Genomic DNA, 22,698 nt, shown 5'->3' on the forward strand with positions numbered 1-22,698 from the left:
GGTGCGCTTACAAACATGTATGTATAATGTGTAAATAATCCCTCGTGCCCGCCCCAGGAGGGGCCGCCCCCTGCGCTTTACAAACAGAGCCAGACGACCGTAAGGTGGTGGGATTTATTCACTGGGACCCGGTCAGCGTGTCCTGATCAGGCAGTGGGCGGCGTGCGAGGGTCCAGGTGGCCGTCAGCGCTGTCTGACTCTGGCCCGCGAGCGGCACACGCGCCCCACACAGGGGTGGGGGTTCCTACTTGCGGAGGAGGCCTTGGGATCCACAGGCCGGGCCCTAGGGAGAGAAGCCCTGCTGAGCTTCAGACCAACGGGAAGCCACGCGCCGGCCCCCGGAGGCTGCTGAAGCGCCCACTGCGGCGCTGCTCCGGGGTCGCTACGAAGGCCTGGTTTGGGCGCCTCGCGGCCCCTCCTTGCTCGGACGGGGACGGGGCAGTATTCTTGGTTCCAGGCTTGCAGGCAGGTGCCAAGGCTGATTCCACCCCGCCTCCAAGGACGGGATGGTTTTGGCTCTGAACACCACCTAGCCCTGAGTTCCAGGCAGGCCCCGGGGAATAGCAGTGACTTTTTAAATATAACACCATTGGGGTCATTCACGCTTATAAGGTAAAAGTAGTGAAAAGCAAGCTTAGACTGATTTTTTCACACTGATTTTAACTGTTTCCTTTTCTTAAGAAGCGCACTGTAAAAGTCGACGCTTTCTTTCAGCTTCTGGCTCCTTTCCAGGCAGCGTCAAGTGGTACTTAAAGACAGCGAACGCTGCTGCCGGAGAGGGACCCTTGGGCTGGAAGCCTTTCGTACAAATGAAAGGTATCTCCAGTCCTTTCCCTCCGGGTCATTGATTCCAATGTGCCTCTACTTTTTAACAAGTAGGTTAACACTTTGACAAATTGTTATCTCCCATGAACGCAGTTCGTAGAAGGAACCGGGCAGAGGGAAGGTGCCCTGGGGGGTGGAGCTGGCGTTAGATAGAAACACAGGAGGGGCCAGGCTGATGCGCTCGCTCGCAGCCCCAGTGCTTCTGATGACTCCATGGGTCTTGACAGACACTCACGAGGTTGCAAACCTCAGGAAGGCCCGCTGTGAACCCACCTGCTCTGCAAGCCCTGCGGAAGTGTCCCGCGGCGGAGCGCGCACGTCCCGGGTCTTCCCACGGCCCAGCCAGGAAGGCCCTTCTCCCTCTCCCTCCAGGGGCGGCAGGGAGGACTTGGGGTCGGCGAGTGTCCTGTGGATAAACATGCCCTCTCAGTGGTCGTCACCTAGAGGGGCCTGCTCCGGGCAGCCTCTAAGGGCCACTCCCAGGGGCACCAGCTCGCTCATCAAACACGGAGCCATGCTTTAGATTCAGGCCAACATCTTGGTTTAGAAAACAAAACTGGAAGTTCTGTGGAGCGCGGCTGGAGGCAGACGCCTGGGCCCTGCTGGAGCATCTGAGGAGACTCTGCCTCGGGGAGCCCAGCACCACCCCGAGTGAAGGGCGGGAAGGACAGCAGAGGTCACGGTGTGGAAGTGGGGGTGACTGGACCGCTTCTCAGACACAATCTCACACTGAGCCAGTGGGGACTTTCAAAAATGCGTCCAAAGAGGTGAGGATGCCCGACTCAGGGTGGGCCATCAGCCTTCAGCTCCCAGCGACCCTGGGGGAGGGCGTGGGGGGAGGGACGGGTGTTGAAGGGGCTGGGTCCCAAGTAGGGGGTCCCGGGGCCCTGTGCGGGGCAGAGGGGAGGAGGCAGGGCGATTGAGATGGGACCCACGGAACACGGAGTCATGGGCTCTGCTGGGCCAGGGGCCACGAGGGACACCAGCCTCCCTGGATAGTGGGGCAGGACGCCCGAGTCCGGGTCCCCTCGCTGGATGGCGGGGCAGGAAAACTGGGCTGAAACTGCCTCCCCTCAGCCTCTTAACACAAGAGCATAGCTCTATGCGTTTCTCAAAGAGAAGCTGATAAATGGCAAAACACTGACAGCAACAAACCAGCACTGCTCTGTGTGACACGTTCCGCCGTCTGCAGCCGCTCTCACAGCGACAGTGAGGGATGGTCCTTCAGGCCAGCTCTGGGCTCTGGCTGGCAGAGCGGGCGAGGACAGCCTCCCAGCGGGTCACCTCCCCGTAACGAGGAGGCGGGATGGGGAAGCAGATATGTGCACAGAAGGTTAGCCCTTGGGCCCAGGGGAGGCTGCCCCGCCTGGGCCCCCACCCCAGCTTCTCAGGGTAAGTGGGAAGCATGTGATTTAACACTTCTTTCCCACTACAATCGCATTCCAGTAGAAACAGTGCAAAATGCAGCTGCCAGCTGCCTAAGGCACAGGATGAGGCTTGTCCTAAACAGACTCAGGACTTCCGCCTCAGGCCCTGAGACTCAGGCTGGGAAATTAAACTTGGGTCAGACGATGAAACGAGAGCACCTGGGAGGAACTGAGGTGTACACTTCTCTGTTCCCGCTGGCAGACTGATGACTGACTCACGCGATCTGGATGAAATTTAGCCCGGAAGGGTTGACCTGAGAAGTTCAGGTCGCAGGAGTAACTAGGCAGAGAAGCTCTCAGGACTGGAGGCTGATCAGCAAGATGGATGTGCCCAGACAACCGACCACAATCAAGCTTTTCGTGCCAAAGTTACACAGAAAAATATTTATCTTGGTGAATATAATTTCAATGAGATAAACAATGTAAACAGTGGTGTATTTTTATTGCATGAAGAAAGCTGATTGGACAGTTGGTTTGATGGAGTTGATTGTGGATCAGTCTTTCAGTGGAAACATGTCAATGCTGGCATATTTCTGGTTGAAATAATGATGTTAATAGTCATTAACCCAAAATGTACAGGCTTAGATCCAGAATAATAGGGGAGGAATAAATGGGGGGGGGGGCGGGAGAATCAACGCGGAATGAAGGTCAAGGCCCCCAGAGCAGCTGCGCGGTGTCCTGAGAGGTGTCTCCCTGTCTGTCTCTCTGTCTCTCCCATCAGCCCCCTCCCTTCCGCGGGGCTGAAATCATCGGGGCCGCAGTGTCAGAGGAGCCTCTGGGAGGAGGGGCTGTGGGTTAGGCTCCCCCCATCACGGCTCCAGGATGCAGAGTGTCCAGGGCCCCACGGGGACTCGGGGGCTCGTGCAGAGGCCCGCGTGGCCCCATAAAGAACTCCTGCCCCTCCGCTCTCCACCAGCAGTCTCCCTCCCACCACGGGCTGACAGGTGACTCAGGTAAGAGCCACGTTGGCTCCAGAGTCTGCAGTCAAGTGTGGCAGGTGCTTCCCTCCCAGAGTCCCTCAGGAAGGTGCTCATTTCAACCACGCTGCTGATAATGAAGAAAACAGCTGCCTCTCCCGAGCGTGGGGGCTGGAGGAACAGCATTCTTCATAACAGTAAGGTGACTGACGTTTGACTGTGAGCTCTGCAAACGCAAAACTGCACCCGAATGCCATGCTGTGGTAACACCAGCTTCACAGAGGGCGCGTTTAGCAGGTGGCTACAGGGCCAGCTGATTAGGGTTGCTTGCATTTTCATTGCTTAACTGATTTCTCAGTATCCAAGGGTTTTAAGAACTGGTAATAGCTAAGCTTTCAGGACTAAGGGATTGTGAAAACACAAGGGCCGTTTCCTGACACCACCCGCCTCTAAGACTCGTGGTCTGCAGTCAGGGTAAGTCATCTACCAATGTGAGGGAGGCACAGGCCCCCGGGAGCAGAGGGTCAACGTGACGTGTGGACACAGGCTGGGTGCTGCACCCAGGTCTTAGAAGCAGGACTCCTGCAGCCAGCAGAGGAGAGCTGGCCCCCAGGCTGACCTGCAGGTCCGCCGGCGTCAGAGGCTGGTCAGGGCGGTGGGCCTGGGCCCTGGGCCAGTCTGCCCACAGTGACTGCCACTGTTAAGTGGCACTGGACACCCAGCAGCAGAGCCGGGAGATGGGAGGCCACAGCAGGCTGGGGGGTGGGGGGTGGGGCTGGGGTCCCCCTAGGGGAACTCTGCACTGGGCTCTCACCCCCAGAAACACACAGACCCGGCCATTTGTAACATAAAAGTTCACCTTTCAATTTCCCAGTTTCTCAGGGATCTGCTCTTGAGGGAAGGGAGAGGAATGAAGAATAAGGTTTTATTCAGGAATGATCTCTCTTCTCTGAGAAACCTTCATAACAAGAACCTTCACTCCTAATGAGAGTCGTTCAGCACAACTGCTTAATTGGACCAGCGATCTGGGATCACCGAGTCTCCATGCAGACGGCGGACGCCCTCTGCTGTGTAGGGTCGCTCCACCCTCATTGTTTGGAGCTGAAGGCAAGTCGGGAAACAGATGGCTCTAGACACAGTCGGGCATCAGGAGATAGCAGGCAATCTCTACCAGCTTCAGATCAGCCAGGCCCAAGGTGGGGAGCTGCTGCAAAGTGGGGACTTACCACCTGCAAAGCACTGTCCAGGTGAGGCCGGCCAGACTGCAGATGAGCATGGCGCCTAGCACCAGAGAGACCACAGACGCCCGCGGGAGCCTCCCGGTGTCTGGAACAAGGGCGGAGCCGGCCGGTGAGCCTGCCAGCCGATGACTGGGTCCAGACTGCCCACCCGACCCCAGACCTGGCCTGGGTGCCCCAACCCTGCGAGCCCAGCAAGCTCTGTCCCGCTGGCCATCCATTCCCGGCTCGCCTCTGCTGCTCTTGGAGCGGAGCTCTGCTCTGTGCTAAGCTCTGATCCCCCTGCGGGAGTTTACTGAGATGACTTGCCCTGGTAACAGGAGCTGGTGCAGGAGCTGGAAGTCAAGTCAAGATTCCAGATCTGCAGCTGCGAGGCTGTCTGACCCCGAGCAAGCTGCTGACCCTCTCTGTTCAGCATACAAGTCTCAAACAGCGTGAATCCCCCTCACAGACAGTTCAGGGGGCTGAGACTGAGCGTCTACAACAGGGTCTCCACCGCCCCCCAGGGTTCATGGCCTCCTGTGTCTCAGGCACAAGCCTGCAGGCCTGCTCCCACCCAGCGTCAGAGGACAAGGCAGTGGGGAAAGCAAGGGCAGACGATGGCCTGCACTCACCCGCGCGTGGCACAGACCCCCCCGGCTGGCACACAGGCTGTGTCTCACCCACGCAGGTCCTGCCGTCCTCGCCGGGCACGTGGGGGTCGCTGCACTCACACTGGAAGCCGCCCTTGGTGTTCCTGCACCGCGCGGACGCGTGGCAGGGGGCGTCCACTTCATCCTCACACTCATTGATGTCTGCACACACGACGGGAGGTCAGTGCCCAGCCCCCACGCCCCTCCCCAGGAGGCCAGCCCCTCCCCAGTCCTGTCTCTCGGCCGGAGCAGGGGGACATCACCCCAGGCCGGGGCCATACCTCCTGGCTCCTGCCCTTTGAGGAGAACACTCCCTGAAACCCCCCCGGGGCCCCTCAGTCCCTCAGGACTCAGCTCGGCCCGTGGCCGCCTTCTGCCCCACTGGCCTGACCGCTTCTCCCGCCCCGTCTATAGCAGCCACCAGGCCCGTGACCCCCAGTTGGCCTGGGATAGGCCCCTAGGACACGGCCTGGAGGCACAGGTCATGCAGGCCACTGGGCCTTGCTCAGACGTGGAGACTCGGCCTCCCTGGGAGACACTGGCGCCGTCCGTGTCAGCCCGCCCCGTCCAGCCCGACGGTCCACACTGGGCCTCCACCACCGAGGAAACGCCAGGCGTGCAGCGGGAGCCAAGACCTGCCCCCCGGGCTTGAGCTGAGCCCCCAAAATGGGGAGCGTGTGCAGCCCCCGCGGTCTCCTGCCTGAACCCACGACTACGCCAAGTCCTCAGGCTTCCGTGTCTAAGTAACTAGCCCTCGATTTGGGCCGATTCCCGGAGACTTGGGCTGGGGCAGGCGTCCAGAGATTCGACGTGTCCTACACACAAATTGCATGACCACACACCACCCTGGGAGTGATGGAGAGCTGGTTAATGGAAAGCTAATTAACGTGACAGCAGACACATCCAGACGTCGCCCTGGGAGGGCATCCTTTATCCAGGCAAACAGTCCTTGGAAGGCAATGATGCCCACAGGCACTTCTGCGTGAGTGGCTTTTATGTGTGTGTGCATCGGGGGTTTCCTTTCAGTTCTTTTTCTAAATTGAAGTACAGCTGCTGGACAATATTATGTGAGTTATTTCACATTATAATATTATATGTTATATTATAAAAGTTATCATGGGCTGGCGCTAGTGGTAAAGAACCCTCCTGCCAATGCAGGAGATGAAAGAGACACAGGTTCGATTCCTGGGTTGGGAAGATCCCCTGCAGGAGGGCATGGCAACCTACTCCAGCATTCCTGCCTGGAGAATCCCCAGGAAGAGAGGAGCCTGGAGTACGTCAAAGTTGTATATTGTCACCCTGCTTATTTAACTTATATGCGGAGTACATCATGAGGAATGCTGGGCTAGAAGAAGCACTAGCTGGAATCAAGATTGCCGGGAGAAATATCAATAACCTCAGATAGCGGCTACAGTCCATGGGGTCGCAAAGGGTCAGACATGACTGAAGTGGCTTAGCATGCATGCATGCACACAAATTATATAATTTATATTCTGTTCAGTTCAGTTGCTCAGTCATGTCTGACTCTTTGCCACCCCATGGACTGCAGAACGCCAGGCTTCCCTGTCCATCTCCAACTCCCGGAGTTTATTCAAACTAATGTCCATTGAGTCGGTGATGCCATCCAACCATCTCATTCTCTGTCATCCCCTTCTCCTCCTGCCTTCAATCTTTCCCAGCATCAGGCTCTTTTCAAATGAGTCAGTTCTTCGCATCAGATAGCCAAAGTATTGGAGTTTCAGCTTCAACATGAGCTCTTCCAATGAACGTTCAGGACTGATTTCCTTTAGGATGGATTGATTGGATCTCCTTGCAGTCAAAGGGACTCTCAAGAGTCTTCTCCAACACCACAGTTCAAAAGCATCAATTCTTCAGCGATCAGCTTTCTTCACGGTCCAACTCTCACATCCATACATGACTACTGGAAAAACCGTAGCTTTGACTAGTCGGACCTTTGTTGGTAAAGTAATGTCTCCACTTTTTAATATGCTGTCTAGGTTGGTCATAACTTTTCTTTCAAAGAGTAAGCGTCTTTTTATTTCAGGGCTGCAGTCACCATCTGCAGTGATTTTGGAGCCCCCCAAAATAAAGTCAGCCACTGTTTCTCCAACTATCTGCCATGAAGTGATAGGACCAGATGCCATGATCTTAGTTGTCTGAATGTTGAGCTTTAAGCCAACCTTTTCACTCTCCTCTTTCACTTTCATCAAGAGGCTTTTGAGTTCCTCTTCACTGTCTGCCATAAGGGTGGTGTCATCTGCATATCTGAGGTTATTGATATTTCTCCCAGCAATCTTGATTCCAGCTTGTGCTTCTTCCAGCTCAGTGTTCCTCATGATGTACTCTGCATATAAGTTAACTAAGCAGGGTGACAATATACAGCCTTGATGTACTCCTTTTCCTATTTGGAACCAGTCTGTTGTTCCATGTCCAGCTAACTGTTGCTTCCTGACCTGCATACAGGTTTCTCAGGAAGCAGGTCAGGTGGTCTGGTATTCCCATCTCTTTCAGAATTTTCCACAGTTTATTGTGATCCACACAGTCAAAGGCTTTGGCATAGTCAATAAAGCAGAAATAGATGTCTTCTGGAACTCGCTTGCTTTTTCGATGATCCAGTGGATGTTGGCAATTTGATCTCTGGTTCCTCTGCCTTTTCCAAAACCAGCTTGAACATCTGGAAGTTCACAGTTCATGTATTGCTGAAGCCTGGCTTGGGGAATTTTGAGCATGACTTTACTAGTGTGTGAGATGAGTGCAATTGTGCGGTAGTTTGAGCATTCTTTGGCATTGCCTTTCTTTGGGATTGGAATGAAAACTGACCTTTTCCAGTCCTGTGGCCACTGCTGAGTTTTCCAAATTTGCTGGCATATTGAGTGCAGCACTTTCACAGCATCATCTTTCAGGATTTGAAATAGCTCAACTGGAATTCCATCACCTCCACTAGCTTTGTTTGTAGTAATGCTTCCTAAGGCCCACGTGACTTCACATTCTAAGATGTCTAGCTCTAAGTGAGTGATAACACCATCGTGATTATCTTGGTCGTGAAGATCTTTTTTGTACAATTCTTCTGTGTATTCTTGCCACTTCTTCTTAATATCTTCTGCTTCTGTTAGGCCCATATCATTTCTGTCCTTTATTGAGCCCATCTTTGCATGAAATGTTCCCTTGGTATCTCTAATTTTCTTGAAGAGATCTCTAGTCTTTCCTATTCTGTTGTTTTCCTCTATTTCTTTGCATTGATCACTGAGGAAGGCTTTCTTATCTCTCCTTGCTATTCTTTGGAACTCTGCATTCAAATGGGTATATCTTTCCTTTTCTCTTTTGCTTTTCGCTTCTTTTCTTGTCACAGCTATTTGTAAGGCCTCCTCAGACAGCCATTTTGATTTTTTGCATTTGTTTTTCTTGGGGATGGTCTTGGTCCCTGTCTCCTGTACAATGTCACAAACCTCCAGCCATAGATCATCAGGCACTCTATCTATCAGATCTAGTCCCTTAAATCTATTTCTCACTTCCAGTGTATAATCATAAGGGATTTGATTTAGGTCATATCTGAATGGTCTAGTGATTTTCCCTACTTTCTTCAATTTAAGTCTGAATTTGGCAATAAGGAGTTCATGATCTGAGCCACAGTCAGCTCCTGGTCTTGTTTTCGCTAACTGTATACAGCTTCTCCATCTTTGGCTGCAAAGAATATAATCAATCTGATTTCAGTGTTGACCATCTGGTGATGTCCATGTGTAGAATCTTCTCTTGTGTTGTTGGAAGAGGGTGTTTGCTATGACCAGTGCGTTCTCTTGGCAAAACTCTATTAGCCTTTGCCCTGCTTCATTCCGTGCTCCAAGGCCAAATTTGCCTGTTACTCCAGGTGTTTCTTGACTTCCTACTTTTGCATTCCAGTCCCCTATAATGAAAAGGACATCTTTTGGGGGTGTTAATTCTAGAAGGTCCTGTAAGGTCTTCATAGAACCATTCAACTTCAGCTTCTTCAGCATTACTGGTCAGGTCATAGACTTGGATTATCGTGATATTGAATGGTTTGCCTTGGAAACAAACAGAGATCATTCTGTTGTTTTTGAGATTGCATCCAAGTACTGCATTTTGGACTCTTTTGTTGACCATGATGGCTACTGCATTTCTTCTAAGGGATTCCTGCCCACAGTAGTAGATATAATGGTCATCTGAGTTAAATTCACCCATTCCAGTCCATCTTAGTTCGCTGATTCCTAGAATGTCGACGTTCACTCTTGCCATCTCCTGTTTGACCACTTCCAATTTGCCTGATCCATGGACCCAACATCCCACGCTCCTATGCACCGGACCTTGCTTCTGTCACGAGTCACATTCACGACTGGGTGTTGTTTTTGCTTTGGCTTCATCTCTTCATTCTTTCTGGAGTTATTTCTCCACTGACCTCCAGTAGCATATTGGGCATCTACCGACCTGTCTATCCCATCAGGAAGCTTCCATTAGCCTCTTATCCTTCTCCATCAGAGGGCAGACAGATTGAAAGGCACGATCACAGAAAACTAACCAATCTAATCACATGGACCGCAGTTTTGTCTAATTCAATGAAAGTATGAGCCATGCCGTGTAGGGCCACCCAAGACGGACAGGTCTTGGTAGAGAGGTCTGACAAAACATGGCCCACTAGAGAAGGGAATGGCAAACCACTTCAGTATTCCTGCCTTGAGAACCCCATGAACAGTATGAACAGCATATTATGTTACATTATAATATTATACAAGTTATTCCTAATTTGAAAAATGCAGACTTTGGGGTCGAGTCTTGCAGAGACACACCCGTTGAGCCACTGACCTCGACAGACCGGGGGCCGGGAGTCCCAGCCACGTTGGGTGCAGGTGACCTGCTCCGGTCCTTGGAGCCGGAATCCGTGATGACAGGAGAACACCAGCATCCGCTGCCCAGACTCGTCGCAGAGCAGGAAGCCCCCGTTCTCCACTGCGTCCGGGAAGCCACAGGGGTCGTCTGGGCGAGGTCGGCCGGAGACCACAGTCAGAGCGGCAACCTTCAGGTCCCTCCTCTGGGGTTGCACCCCCAGCCTCCCGGAGGGTCAGGTCCCCAGTCTCCTCCCTCCGGGCAGGACGCACCTCCGGGCTGCCCAGCTCTGGCCCTCCCGCCACCCCCTGGCCTGGTCTGGCCTCTAACTCCTCCCCTCCTATCAGCCTTGCCCAGCTTCCCGCCCATCCCCCGGAACCCCATTAATCAAAGGCAACCACAGTCCACACCGCGCATGGCGGGGGACGGGTCTCAGCCATCTGACCACCCTCCTGAGCCTGGGAGTCGCAGCGGTTCCTGGGCACGCACAGGCTGTGGCCGAGGGGGCAGCTGAGCAGGAGGACGCCCCCAGACCAAGCCTCCCCTCCCCTCTGAGACACAGGGCTCCTGTCCCCAGACCCTGACCTTGACCCTTGAAGAGAAGCTCATTCCAGTACCTGGAGGAGGGGCCTCCCGCCAGGCGCGCAGGTCCATGCCCGGGATGTGGTCACATGATTCGAAGTCCTGGGGCCACTGCCCCACCCGGAAGGCATCGCGGGGCACGCGGGTGAGGCCCGTGTTGTCGCAGATGACGCGGGACAGCGAGTGCTGGCCCAGCTCACGCCGCTGGGCCTCCGTGAACACTGCCCGATGCTCCCACCAGAACCTGCAGGGACACACATGAGGACACTCCTGTGAGAGCCCAGGCCAGGCCCGCCGACCACGCCTACCCACCCCGATGCCCACACAGCCCCCGCCGTGGCCTGAGACCCACCGCAGGGCACCGCACTGGGCTGTCCGGGGTCTTGGGGGCAGGGCTGCCCCCACCTGGCAGTGACAGTGATGCGGAGGGGCTCCAGCCTCAGAAGGGGCTCCAGCCTCAGGAGGGCCTCCAGCCTCAACTCAGGAGGGCCTGCAGCCTCAGGAGGGCCTCCAGCCTCAAGAGGGCCTGCAGCCTCAGGAGGGCCTACCCTGCAGGACCAGCCCGGGGCCCTCCTCCAGCCCGACGGAAGGATCGCAGGGCAATTCCAGTGCTGCAAACAGGCTCCCTTCCTCGCCAGATGCCGCATCGCCATTAGAGCCCCGAACCGGACCTAAGCCCCAGAGCGCTCCCTTCTCCCCTTGCATGAAACCCCTCCCTGGGAGGGGAGCCCTCTGCACCGCCCGCCCTGGCCCCTCAGAGTGAGCTGGTTGGGGCCCCTACCGGTCGCCATCCCTCAGGGCCTTCATCTGCTTTCCCACGAGGCAGGCGAAGAGCGGACCGGTCCGTGCCCCCGGGAGGAAGCTCTCCACCAGGCCACCCAGCCAAACGTCAATGTTGTCGGGGTGCCCGTACAGGTCCAGGATTCTGTCGGCCACACTCCCATTGGCGGTGGCCGCGCGCAGGTCAGCCCGGGTCTCCAGCCTGGACAAGCCACAGAACTGCCGCCACTCATTGTACCCTGGGGGAGACAGCCAAAGCTGCCTGTCCCGGGGATGCGGACACCCACCGCCCGCCTGCTAGCTGGGGCTGTGGTCACAGGGTCCAGGTCACAGCGGCGCCTGGAGGCCCCACACCCGGCAAACCTTGCACCGGAACGTTCCAGCCCGGGAGGCAGGGGCTTTCGGAGCCTGGCCACAGACCAGCGGGGAGTCCTGCCCTGCTGCTCGCTGCTGGCCTGGGCGGTTCCCCCAGGAGGGCTCAGCCTCAGCCCGGCGCCACGGCTGGGACAGGCTCTGGGACATGCATTCTGGGCAGCGGGCATCCCTGCCCGCATCAGGGACGCCTGGCAGACTGTCTCCCCACCTGTCTCCCTCCCTGGACAAAGGAGAGATAAAGCACTGTTGTGTCTTTATCACAGAGTCTAGGTCTGACAAGAGGGTCCTCACTCTCCCCAGCGACCAGGAGACTGGACCAGCGACAGTCTGGAGGCAGTGGGGTAGTGCCCACTGGCCCCGAGACAGTCAGAGAGGATCGGGGGGAGGTGGACACTGCATCCTGGGACCCGACGTGCTGCTGTGTGTCCGGGAAACAGCCTCAATTCCCCGACTCACTCCTGCTGGACACCTGGGCCCCTTCCCCGGGTGGGGACTCAGGACATCGGCTGCTCCAGGGTCTGGGAAAAGCTGAACGGCCTTCAGTCTCACGACTAATGTGCCTTACAAGCCGCTTCCTAGATGTGGGCAAAGCCGCAGGTTCGGCTCGCTGCCCATGGAGGCCCACCTGGCAGGCCGTGGTCCCGGCCCCGCTGCAGGTTGATGGACGCCAGGTCCAGGGTCCCCGCGTCCGACAGGACAAAGAGCCTCTCCGTCAGCTCCTCGTTCAGCAGCTGGTCCTGTACCTGCAGCTTGGCCGGTTTTGCCAGCAGACCCCGTATGACAGGGTCCACGCCGCCTGGAGGTGGCAGAGAAGAAAGGTGCACCCTCGGGTGAGTCCGGGACACAGAACCAGGCCTCGACGGCAAACTCGGCTGCTTCTGAACAAACGTCTCTCATGGGCTCAGGAACTCCATCCCCCCGCAGGGATCCCCAGGTCTCCGGCCCTTAGGGTGCTGCCTGGTGGTGGAGTCCCCTGTCCGGACCCCAACAGCCCGACCACCATGTGCATCAGAAGGGACCAAATGGCGGCTCAGGGGCAGGGTGTTTGTGTTTGTTTCTGAGCCACAGAAACATGACAGCAGAAGGAAGCACTCGCTGAGTCTAAAGTGCAGACCAGTGAACGAAGCCTAGACGGCCGAGGGCGCCCAGGGCCCTGCCTGGGAATTCTGGAAACTCAGAACCCGGGAGAGAGTCTGATGAACCATGTTTGCCATTTAAAAAACGCTTTGGCTGTGCTGATTTTCTCAAGCGCATCCAACCAGCAGGCAGGATGCCACCTGGCTCCTCTTCTTGAGGGTGGGCTGGGGGTGCCCACCTTCCTCAAGGAGCCGCCAGGGCCGGAAGAAGGCATCCCTCAAAGGCAGGGGCCCCAGGAGCTCCTGGAAGCGGGCGTCCAGCCGCTGCACCAGTGGGTGGATGGTGGCATGGCCGAAGCGGAAGGCGGCTGTGGAGAACACGTTGGATACGGTGGGGTCCACGCTGGGGTCATAGCCCCTGTAGGGGCCCACGTGCAGCCCAAAGGCCTCAGGGCCCAGGATTCTGGGGATGTAATCGCGCAGCGTGATGATCTGCGGACAAAGGAGAGCTGATGGGAGCCCGGTCCAGACACTGGGTCCCAGCCTGGGCCACGGGGAGGGGCTTCTTCCTGCATAAGCCTGGGGGCCGCCGCACCCCCAGGGTTGTCTTTGAGGGGCATGCCACCTGGCAGGGGAACAGGAGACAGGAACACTATCTGTTCCAAATAAATTCCCGAGTTCTCGGCCTTTGTGGAGTTGGGTCAGAGATAGCCCCAGACGCCCTCCAGGCCAGGCCTGGCCCAGCAGGGCTCAGTGGCCTCTGTTCTGACCCCTCAGTGCCTGGACTACCGGGAACCAAAGGTGGACAAGAAGCAGGCCCATCCCACCTTGAGGTCACCGTGTGGACCTGAAGGAGACCCACCTTCCTCCTTTGTAACACAGGGGTTAAAGGGCTGCCGTCGAGGGTCTGCTGCAGGAGTGGCCACATCAGAGACCCGAGAGCTGAGACCACCGACGTAAAACAAGACCCTCCATCAGCCCCGTGAGACCAGTGGACTCAGTAATGGTGTCTGACCGGTGCAAGTAATTTTTCCAACATCACTCAGCTGAGAATGGCCAACTTGACACTCCATCCAGTATCCTCTGATTTGAGGTTTAAAGTATCATAATCAATCTTTTTGCTAATTTGCAAATTTCATACAGATTGCTTTCCCTTTTGATTTTCTCCATTGTCTCCGAAATAAATCACTGTAACTGGGGGATCCCTCTCAAAGGGCTGCCATGAGGATTAAATGAGCTAATCCCCCCGAATCACTTAGAATGGTCTTGGCATCTGGGGCGCACGGGTGGGCCGTGCGTTATTATGGCTGCGGCGGCTGCGGTCTCCTGTGGAACGATCACCGCCAGAGGGATAATTGTCCTCCCCAGGGAGGCGGAGCTTCCACTGGGGTGCCAGGGGCCTAGTGTTTCAGAAGTGAGGGGGGTGTAAATCTCGCCCCAGGGGCCCGCGCAGCCCCGCGCGCACCCAGGCGCGGCGCTCACAAGGCCCCCACGCGCACCTGGTGCAGAGCGCCCACCACTTTGCGCGCCTCCTGGTAGGCGGTGTCCGCGCTCCAGTGCGCGTTGAGGGCCTTGAGCGCGGTGGCCAGGCGGTTGTGCTCCCGCAGCCACAGCGTGTGCAGGGCCGCCAGGGCGGGGACCTCGCTGGCGCGGCCGTCGCCGGCCAGGAAGCAGGGTGCGCGGGCTCCGGGCGCGCCTGGCTGGGGCGCGCAAGCAGGGGGCGCGGACGGCGGCGCGAAGGGCAGGAAGGCGCGGCCCGCGTCCCGGTGGCGCGCGTTGACGCGCAGCAGCCCCTCGGCGCTGGTCCAGTTCCGCAGCCGCCGCTCCGAGGCCGCCGAGCTGCCGTACACGGTGGACGCGTCCAGGAACGAGGTCAGCCCGTTCATCTGCTGGCGCGGGTTGGCGGAAGACAGGTTGCCGAACAAGGCGCCTTGGGTCCCGGTGCCGCAGGCGGCCGTGGAGCGGTAAAAGGGCAGACAGGCGGGGCCCGCGGCGTTTGCGGGGAGCTGGGGGAGCAAGAGTCGGGTTAGCGCCGGGGGAGCGGGAGTCGGGTTAGCGCGCATCCTGGGTCCCTCCCCAGAGGCGCTAGGCGCTCGGGCTGCCCAGACCGACAGCACCTCCTTTCTCTGCCTGCCCGGGCGCTCTCCTGCGCCCAGCCCTCCCCCAGGTCAGGGGGATCGGACTGACCCGCAGCTGCGCAGACGCCCGCTCCCCCAGACGTCCCTCTGGTTTTGCCCGGCTTGGGGGGGCCACCCCTGCGGATTCCAGCGGTGTGGGTGTGAGGCTTGGGGGGCGCCCCGTATGCTGGCTCTCCTTGCCTCTACCCCCACCGGGAAGCTCCTCCTGGGTGGGGCCCGTGTCCCTCCAAGTCCCCTGCCTAGCTCAGGGCTCCGCGTGGGGAATCGCTGCTCAGCTGAGGGTTATGGAGTAAGTGTGAGTGAGGCCTCCCAGCCCACGCAGTCTTTGCTCATGGGGAGGAAATGTCCCTTGCCAGCCTCGGAGGTACTTTCTTAGGAAAAGTCACTGTAGGAGGAGTCCAGTAAAAACCCTAACTGTACATCTCCTTCCTTGCAGGCAGGGGGGAAACCAGAAGAATATTAACAGAGAACCGTTCTGCTAGCTCCGTCAGAAGCTCCCAAGCTCCTGCCTGAAAGTTAGCGGTTGAATCCCAGGGGTCTGTTAGGAAGGCAGGTGCGCCCAGGATTCAGGGCAGAGCTGTTCTCTGCTTCACTACATGTGACAGCTGACAATAGCGACAAAGCTGGAACCAACCAACCCCAATGCTCACCAGTAAGGGAACTGGTTAAATAAGTTGTAATTTGAACACAGTTGAGTAATGAGGGTCGTTTAACAGCCCAGTTTCTGTCCATTTGATGACGTGGAGCCATGTATCAGGTTTATTAGTAAGCGGCTCAGGCCGCGTTCACATTACGCACGCAGTAGGACACAAGAGATGGACGAAAGGTGTGTGTGCGTGCCCAGTCGTGTCCGACTCTTTGTGACCCCGTGGACTGATAATTTCAACTTTTGTTTGGCCCTGTGGGGTCTCAGTCCCCCCACCAGGGGCTGAACTGGCACTCTAGCCCCTGGACCACCAGGAAATGCCCATTCACACACAATTTCATACCCATACATGTGGAGATAGTTTCTGGCAGAAAAGACAGGAAATTCATCACAGCTGTTAACACCCCCGCCCTGGGAACAGGACCAAGAGTGACCCGTGTCTGACATTTTAAAGTGGTATCTGTTAGTTTCATAATAAAGTGAGGGACCTTCGGAAATCCTACCTGTATGGGAAAGCATGGGCTTCGGGACTCACAGGTGAGCTGGCAGTCGGCCCCCGCCCCGGGGGCAGCGGGGCCCGTGCTCTGTGGCGTGAAGGCGACATCATGGTCGATGTACTGGCCCCACGCCGTCAGGAGGTCAGAGTACTGGTTGTCGTGCGTCACAGCCTCATTGGAGGCGTGTATGACGCGTCTGGTCACCTCCCGGACCTGGAGGGGCAGACTGGCCGTCACGTGCAGTAGCCACCTGCCCGCGGGCGTGGGGAAGCTGGCACCTGGCAGTGAGGGGCCAAGGAGTGAGCCTGCGTTCAGGGGCTCCGTGCCGTGCTTAGGGCCCTGGAGCTCCTGGGGGAAGATGGGGTCCCTGGGGACCCCCCCGACTGTCCTCCTCGAGATTAACCTCTCTGTGCTGATTTGGGGCCAAGAATGTGGGAGGAGAAGGGGACGACAGAGGATGAGATGGTTGGATGGCATCACTGACTCAACGGACATGAGATAAACCCTGGGAGTTGGTGATGGACAGGGAGGCCTGGCGTGCTGCAGTCCATGGGGTCACAAAGAGATGGACACGACTGAGTGACCGAACTGAACCGAACTGAACTAGTTTCTTCTTTTGTAAATAAATACAAAATGTTCATCTTCCGGGAGTGGTGTGGAGATTAGACTGAATCCTCCAAAGATTAGCTCCAGATAGTCCATGGCTGAGAGGGGGTGCCTGGTGCCCGGGTGGTGCCCGGGGGGTGAGGGAGAGGGGTGCTCCCCGGCATTGAAGCCCGTGGAGCTTGCGGGCCTGAGCTCAGACCTGTTTGGTGGCAGTGGCTTCTTTTTTCCACTTCTGTGTTTGTGACCCCGCACGTGTACACCTGCAGTCCTATGCTTGTCCCACTACTGCACTTTGGGGCAGACTTGCTTTCTGGTTTCACTGGCCCCAAAGGAGGGAGGATTTGCCCCAGGAGGGCTCGCACCCAGAGCTTTCCCAGCCCTGATTCTGATTACTCAAAGGATGAGACTTGGGACGCTGAAAACGGTGAGAGTTAGATCAGATGGGATTCTGAGTTGATCTGTGATGGCTGAGTTTATGGGGGCCTTGGATGGGGTGGGGGGGTTGCACATGGATTGGGTCTGACATTTCTGGGGTCAGAGGGTGGACTGGTAGCAGGGTGATGGCCCCCAGAGATGTCCACGCCTGCACCCCTGGAGCCCATGGCAACATCACATGGCTAAAGGGACTTAGCAGGTTTGGTAACTGGAGATGGGGGTGAGCCTAGATTCCAGGGGGATCTGATCTAACCACATGGGTCCTTAAAACCGGAGACCCTTCCCTGACTCACAGGAGATGCGACTTTGGAGCAAAGGCACAGAGGTGCAGCCTCGCTCATTCCATGAGCCAAGGAATGTGGAGACCACCCGCTGTTTTATTCATCGAAGCAACCAGTCAGACTGGGGACCGGTGACCCATTTTTGGACCCAAGGGATCAGCAGATGAGGTATGAGTTTGACCAATGATTTGCCTCTGGGAGTAGGTAGAAATTGCCATCTTTGCGTAAATGAGTGAATTCATCAATTATAAGCATCTTTGAGCGTGGCTTGTTTTCCATCTACTTGTAACTTGACTCTGCGTTGGTCCGCTCTCTGGCTAAACAGAGCCAGAGTTCCTGGGCTAGAAGGTAAGTACCCAGCCCCGCCACCCCAACAGGGGCACCCGCAGGGGCCGGCCCTGCAGGGCAAGGCCTCATCAGAGGCTGGGTCCCCCCAGGGGAGGGGAGGCTGCCAAGTTCTGGGACTCCATGCAGCCCTGTTCGGGCAGCACTGACCGGGGGCAGGGGAAAGCCGTTGTACAGGAGGCGGGGGTTCCAGCCTCGGGGCTCACTGACGCCGTCCTCGTAGGCGGGGGGCAGCCATCTGGCCAGCGCTGTGTTGGAGGCTCCCCAGCGGGGGTGGGCTCTGTGGAGACAGAAGGCCGGAGCTGTGGTGGAGCCCAGGAGGCGGCGGGAGGCAGCGACGGGCCGGGGCGGTGACCTGGCGTACCGGTCTCTGGGGAAGGCATGCGGTGCAGCTGCTCCCGGGGGGACCGGCGAGGCCCGCGCGGCGCGGAGACGCTCGGGGGCCGCGCGGCGCCGTGGTCTCGCGAGAACTGCCTCCCCGGCCGCACGTGCGCCCGCCCAGCACCCGCGCGCCGCGTGCTGCGCGCCCACGCGCCGGCGCCCGCTTCCGCTTCCGCTCCCCTGCGAGGCCGCGTCTCTTCAGGGAACGCGGGACGCGCCACGGGCACCGCCGCCCGGGGCTCCCCGCACAGGCGCGCCCGTCCTGCTTCTCAGGGCACCCGCCCTCTCCCGTCGCCCGTGTTTACTTGGAGGACAGAGTTTCTGCTAGAAAGTGAGGTCGCTGGAACTGCCTGAAGTGTTCTCTATTCAGAAGTGGGATGGCTGCATTCATCCATTTATTTGAATCAAAAGTGAGTCAGGCCTTTTCTGAGAGAGACCAAGTGTCACTTGGTTGGCGGATCAGACAGTGAGATGGACTCAGCCAAAGAGGAAAATGGGAATATTTTCCTTAAACAGACGGATCTGCAGTTTCGTTCTACTGGTCAAGATTTACTGACAAAAACATAAAGTTCCTGATGAGGCAGAGTTCTGCCTGCTGTCATTTTGATGTTACAAATGACTTTGAGTCTGACTTTGTGTCATGAAGGTGTCTCAAGGTAAAAAGTATTAATAAGAATCAATATTAATATTAAGGTATTAATAAGAATCAATTGATAAGAATCAATCAAACTGGAAAAGGTCAGTTTTCATTCCAATCCCAAAGAAAGGCAATGCCAAAGAATGCTCAAACTACCGCACAATTGCACTCATCTCACACAGTAGCAAAGTCATGCTCAAAGTTCTCCAAGCCAGCCTTCTACAGTACGTGAACTGTGAACTTCCAGATGTTCAAGCTAAATTTAGAAAAGGCAGAGGAACCAGAGATCAAACTGCCAACACCCACTGGATCATCGAAAAATCAAGCGAGTTCCAGAAAAACATCTGCTTTATTGACTACCCTAAAGCCTTTGACTGGGTGGATCACAACAAACTGGAAAGTTCTTAAAAGGGCTGGGAATACCAGACCACCTGACCTGCCTCCTGAGAAATCTGTATGCAGGTCAAGAAGCAACAGAACTGGATATGGAACAACAGACTGGTTCCAAATCGGGAAAGGAGCATGTCAAGTGTGTATATTGTCACCCTGCATGTTTAACTTCTATGCAGAGTACATCATGTGAAATGCCAGGCTGGATGAAGCACAAGCTGGAATCAAGATTGCCAGGAGAAATATCAGTAACCTCAGATATGCAGATGACACCACCCTTATGGCAGAAAGTGAAGAAGAACTAAAGAGCTTCTTGATGAAAGTGAAAGAGGAGAGTGAAAAGGTTGGCTTGAAGCTCAACATTCAGAAAACTAAGACCATGGCATCTGGTCCCATCACTTCATGGAAAATAGATGGGGAAACAGTGGAAACAGTGTCAGACTTTATTTTTCTGGGCTCCAAAATCACTGCAGATGCTGATTGCAACCACGAAATTAAAAGATGCTTGCTCCTTGGAAGAAAAGCTATGACCAACCTAGACATCATATTAAAAAGCAGAGACATAACTTTGCCAACAAAGGTCCATCTAGTGAAAGCTATGGTTTTCCCAGTAGTCATGTATGGATGTGAGAGTTGGACTATAAAGAAAGCTGAGTGCCGAAGAATTGATGCTTTTGAAGTGTGGTGTTGGAGAAAACTCTTGAGAATCCCTTGGACTGTAAGGAGATCAACCAGTCCATCCTAAAGGAAATCAGTCCTGAATATTCATTGGAAGGACTGATGCTGAAGCTGAAACTCCAATACTTTGGCCACCTGATGCAAAGAACTGACTCATTTGAAAAGACCCTGATGCTGGGAAAGATTGAAAGCAGGAGGAGAAGGGGACGACAGAGGATGAGATGGTTGGATGGCATCACCAACTTAATGAACATGAGTTTGGGTAAACTTCAGGAGTTGGCGATGGACAGGGAGGCCTGGCGTGCTGCAGTCCATTGGTTTGCAAAGAGTCTGACACGACCGAGCAACTGAACTGAACTGAGCTGAAGAATCAGAATGTCCCAGAAATGTTTCTCACAACAAGAAAATGAGAGACGAATGGTTGGTAACTAGTCCTTGAGCAAATCAGACATGAATAGTAAATCTATATATATGTGATCAAATATGTAAATATGTAAAATAAACACACGAATATAAACATTTACAAAATATAAGGATAAGATACCTAAAGAACATATGTAAAAGTAAAGGACTAAGTAAAAGGAGAAAATAAAATCCTTTTAATCATAAAGTATCCTAGATGTAGGAAAAAAATCAAATTAGAATGGAAATGTTTGTTCAAAGAGAAAAGAAAAATATGGAAGTTTTCTGTTAGAGAAAAATTTGCTCTGTTCTGTAAAAATGGATTCTTTTGTTCAAAGTTGTGGTATCCAAGGTCCCCTGGTCTTTATCAACACAGCCCTATGGCAGTAATAGCCATTGGAGTGTTTGGTGGTTACAGAGTTTTCCAGAAAGACAGGAGCGAGGCTGGAGTTTGCAGGTGAACAGGTGACAGCTGTGCTGGGCTTTCTGAGGTTATGTGGCAAAGTCGTCTGAGTCAGAGAAGACCAGGATCTAGGTTTCCCAGCTTCTTCCCTGCATCTGATGTGCAGGCACTTAGAACATCTAGGCAGTGAAGGCTTCAAGAACTGGGGCAACCTGCTGAGGGTTTTTAAAGCTTTTAAAGTATTTGTAAATATAAATATTGAAAAATCAGTGGCTTTCAGAATTGAAAGAGGCACGTGTACCCCAGTGTTCATCACAGCACTGTTTACAATAGCCAGGACATGGAAGCAACCTAGATGTCCATCAACAGATGAATGGATAAGAAAGCTGTGGTATATACACACAATGGACTACTACTCAGCCATTAAAAAGAATGTATTTGAATCCGTTTTAATGAGGTGGATGAAACTGGAGCCTATCATACAGAGTGAAGTAAGCCAGAAAGAAAATCACCAATACAGTATATTAACACACACACATACATGGAATTTAGAAAGATGGTAATGATGACCCTATATGCAAGACTGTAAAAGAGACACAGATATATAAAGAACAGACTTTTGAACTCTGTGGGAGAGGGAGAGGGTGGGATGATTTGAGAGAATACCGTTGAAACATTACCGTATGTGAAATAGATCAACAGTCCAGGTTCCATGCATGAGACACGGTGCTCAGGGCCAGTGAACTGGGATGACCCTGAGGGATGGGATGGGGAGGGAGGTGGGAGGGGGGGTTCAGGATGGGGACACATGGACACCCATGGCTGATTCATGTCAATGTATGGCAAAACCACTGCAATATTGCAATCAGTCTCCAATTAAAATAAATTATTTAAAAAATTAGTGGTTTTGACACTAACTTATTACCAATGGACTATAACACCCGTCCATCATTCCTACGTGAATGTGACTTATTTGGTGTCCTGCCTGAGAGGTAGAGGAGCCGTGCGCTGAGGACTGTCTCTAAGCGTCTGTTTGAGGCAGGGCCACCCGTGGCTCCTGACCCTGGAAACAAGGTGCTTCCTTTCTCCCGTGACTCCCACCCAGCCCAGCTCTCGGGCGTGACGAGCAGCAGAAGGTGGTGACGCTCCCTTCTGCACATCTGAAGGATGGGATGGGCATGAATTCTAGCATCAACCCTCCGCTGTTCTCCAGCACCACTCGAGGGGCTCACTTTAGGACGGAGTTTCATCAGCTGCAGTGAGTCAGCCTTCACGCGGTGTTCTGATTGGCTACAGCGGCTGCTCTTTATTGAAATCCCTTAAAATGCTGCTCTTTCACTCAAGAATCACGCAAGTGTTAACCTAACTGCTCAGGCGACGGGGTTTTTGCTGACTGACTGTTGGGTTTCAGCAACTCCTGGGAGGGCCCCTGGTCTTCGTGACTGTCTCACTCTGGGCTCAGAACCCAGCCTTCTGGGCAGGACCTGGGGCACCGTGGGGGGGCCTCGTGGCCCCGAGTCGGGCCCCCTCCAGGCTCCTGGCCCCGCTCTTGGAAGCTGCTTGGCTGGGGCGGGATAACCCAGTCCCCAGCACGTGGCTCCTTTAGTAGCTTTGCATTAGTGACCTCACTGGGAATGATCGCAGAGCTGACAAGCAGTGGGGGGAGACGTCTCTGGAGGGGAGTTTCACAGGGAGACAAGTGTCCCCTGCCCGCCAAGAGCTGTCTGAGCACCAGCTCCTCTCTGCCGGGCACCAGGGGCCTGACAGTCTCTGAGGCTCTTCTGATAAGAACTGGATGTGATAATACTTTGGTTTAGAGAGGGCGGGTCTGAGCCTGCAGAGAACCAGTGACCTCAGGGCTGACCCTCAGCCTAGTGGCCCCAGTGGCTTATTTATAAGACAGCAAACCCGGCTTCAAGGTACTGTCACTCCAGATCTCTGGGCAGGTGTTTTATGATTTGGGCAGAAAAGGAAGCGTGACTTTCCTGTTGGTCCTTTGGATCTGGTCACTGTAAACACTGGGACGCAAGATGCAGTTGGCACCACGGAAGGAGAGGCTGGCCCTCACCCTCGTTTCCCTGGATGCTGTGTCCACTCGAGCCCACCAGCAGGGAGGCTGGGCCGCCCCCTCGTCGGGGTTGGGGTGACAGCAGAGTGCAGCCCTGGGCAGA

General features: G+C 55.2%; 1 protein-coding gene across 1 annotated transcript in view; it reads right to left on the bottom strand.

Moving 5' to 3' along the window:
* Window positions 1–244: 244 nt before the first annotated feature.
* TPO (thyroid peroxidase) overlaps window positions 245–22,698 on the bottom strand; it is a 30,902-nt gene continuing 8,448 nt past the window's right edge. Inside the window, exons 5-16 of the mRNA XM_055427970.2 lie at window positions 17,787–17,916; window positions 15,976–16,182; window positions 14,188–14,694; window positions 12,928–13,180; window positions 12,238–12,408; window positions 11,239–11,476; window positions 10,493–10,701; window positions 9,855–10,025; window positions 5,070–5,201; window positions 4,396–4,495; window positions 1,099–1,231; window positions 245–283 (exon numbers count right to left, since the gene is read on the bottom strand). Of these exons, the coding sequence (XP_055283945.1) occupies window positions 245–283; window positions 1,099–1,231; window positions 4,396–4,495; window positions 5,070–5,201; window positions 9,855–10,025; window positions 10,493–10,701; window positions 11,239–11,476; window positions 12,238–12,408; window positions 12,928–13,180; window positions 14,188–14,694; window positions 15,976–16,182; window positions 17,787–17,916 (2,290 nt within the window). The remainder of the gene's footprint in view (window positions 284–1,098; window positions 1,232–4,395; window positions 4,496–5,069; window positions 5,202–9,854; window positions 10,026–10,492; window positions 10,702–11,238; window positions 11,477–12,237; window positions 12,409–12,927; window positions 13,181–14,187; window positions 14,695–15,975; window positions 16,183–17,786; window positions 17,917–22,698) is intronic.

Source organism: Moschus berezovskii, chromosome 7, assembly GCF_049115385.1.
Source record: "Moschus berezovskii isolate FMDL1 chromosome 7, NW_MosBer_1.0, whole genome shotgun sequence".
Taxonomy (NCBI): Eukaryota; Metazoa; Chordata; class Mammalia; order Artiodactyla; family Moschidae; genus Moschus; species Moschus berezovskii.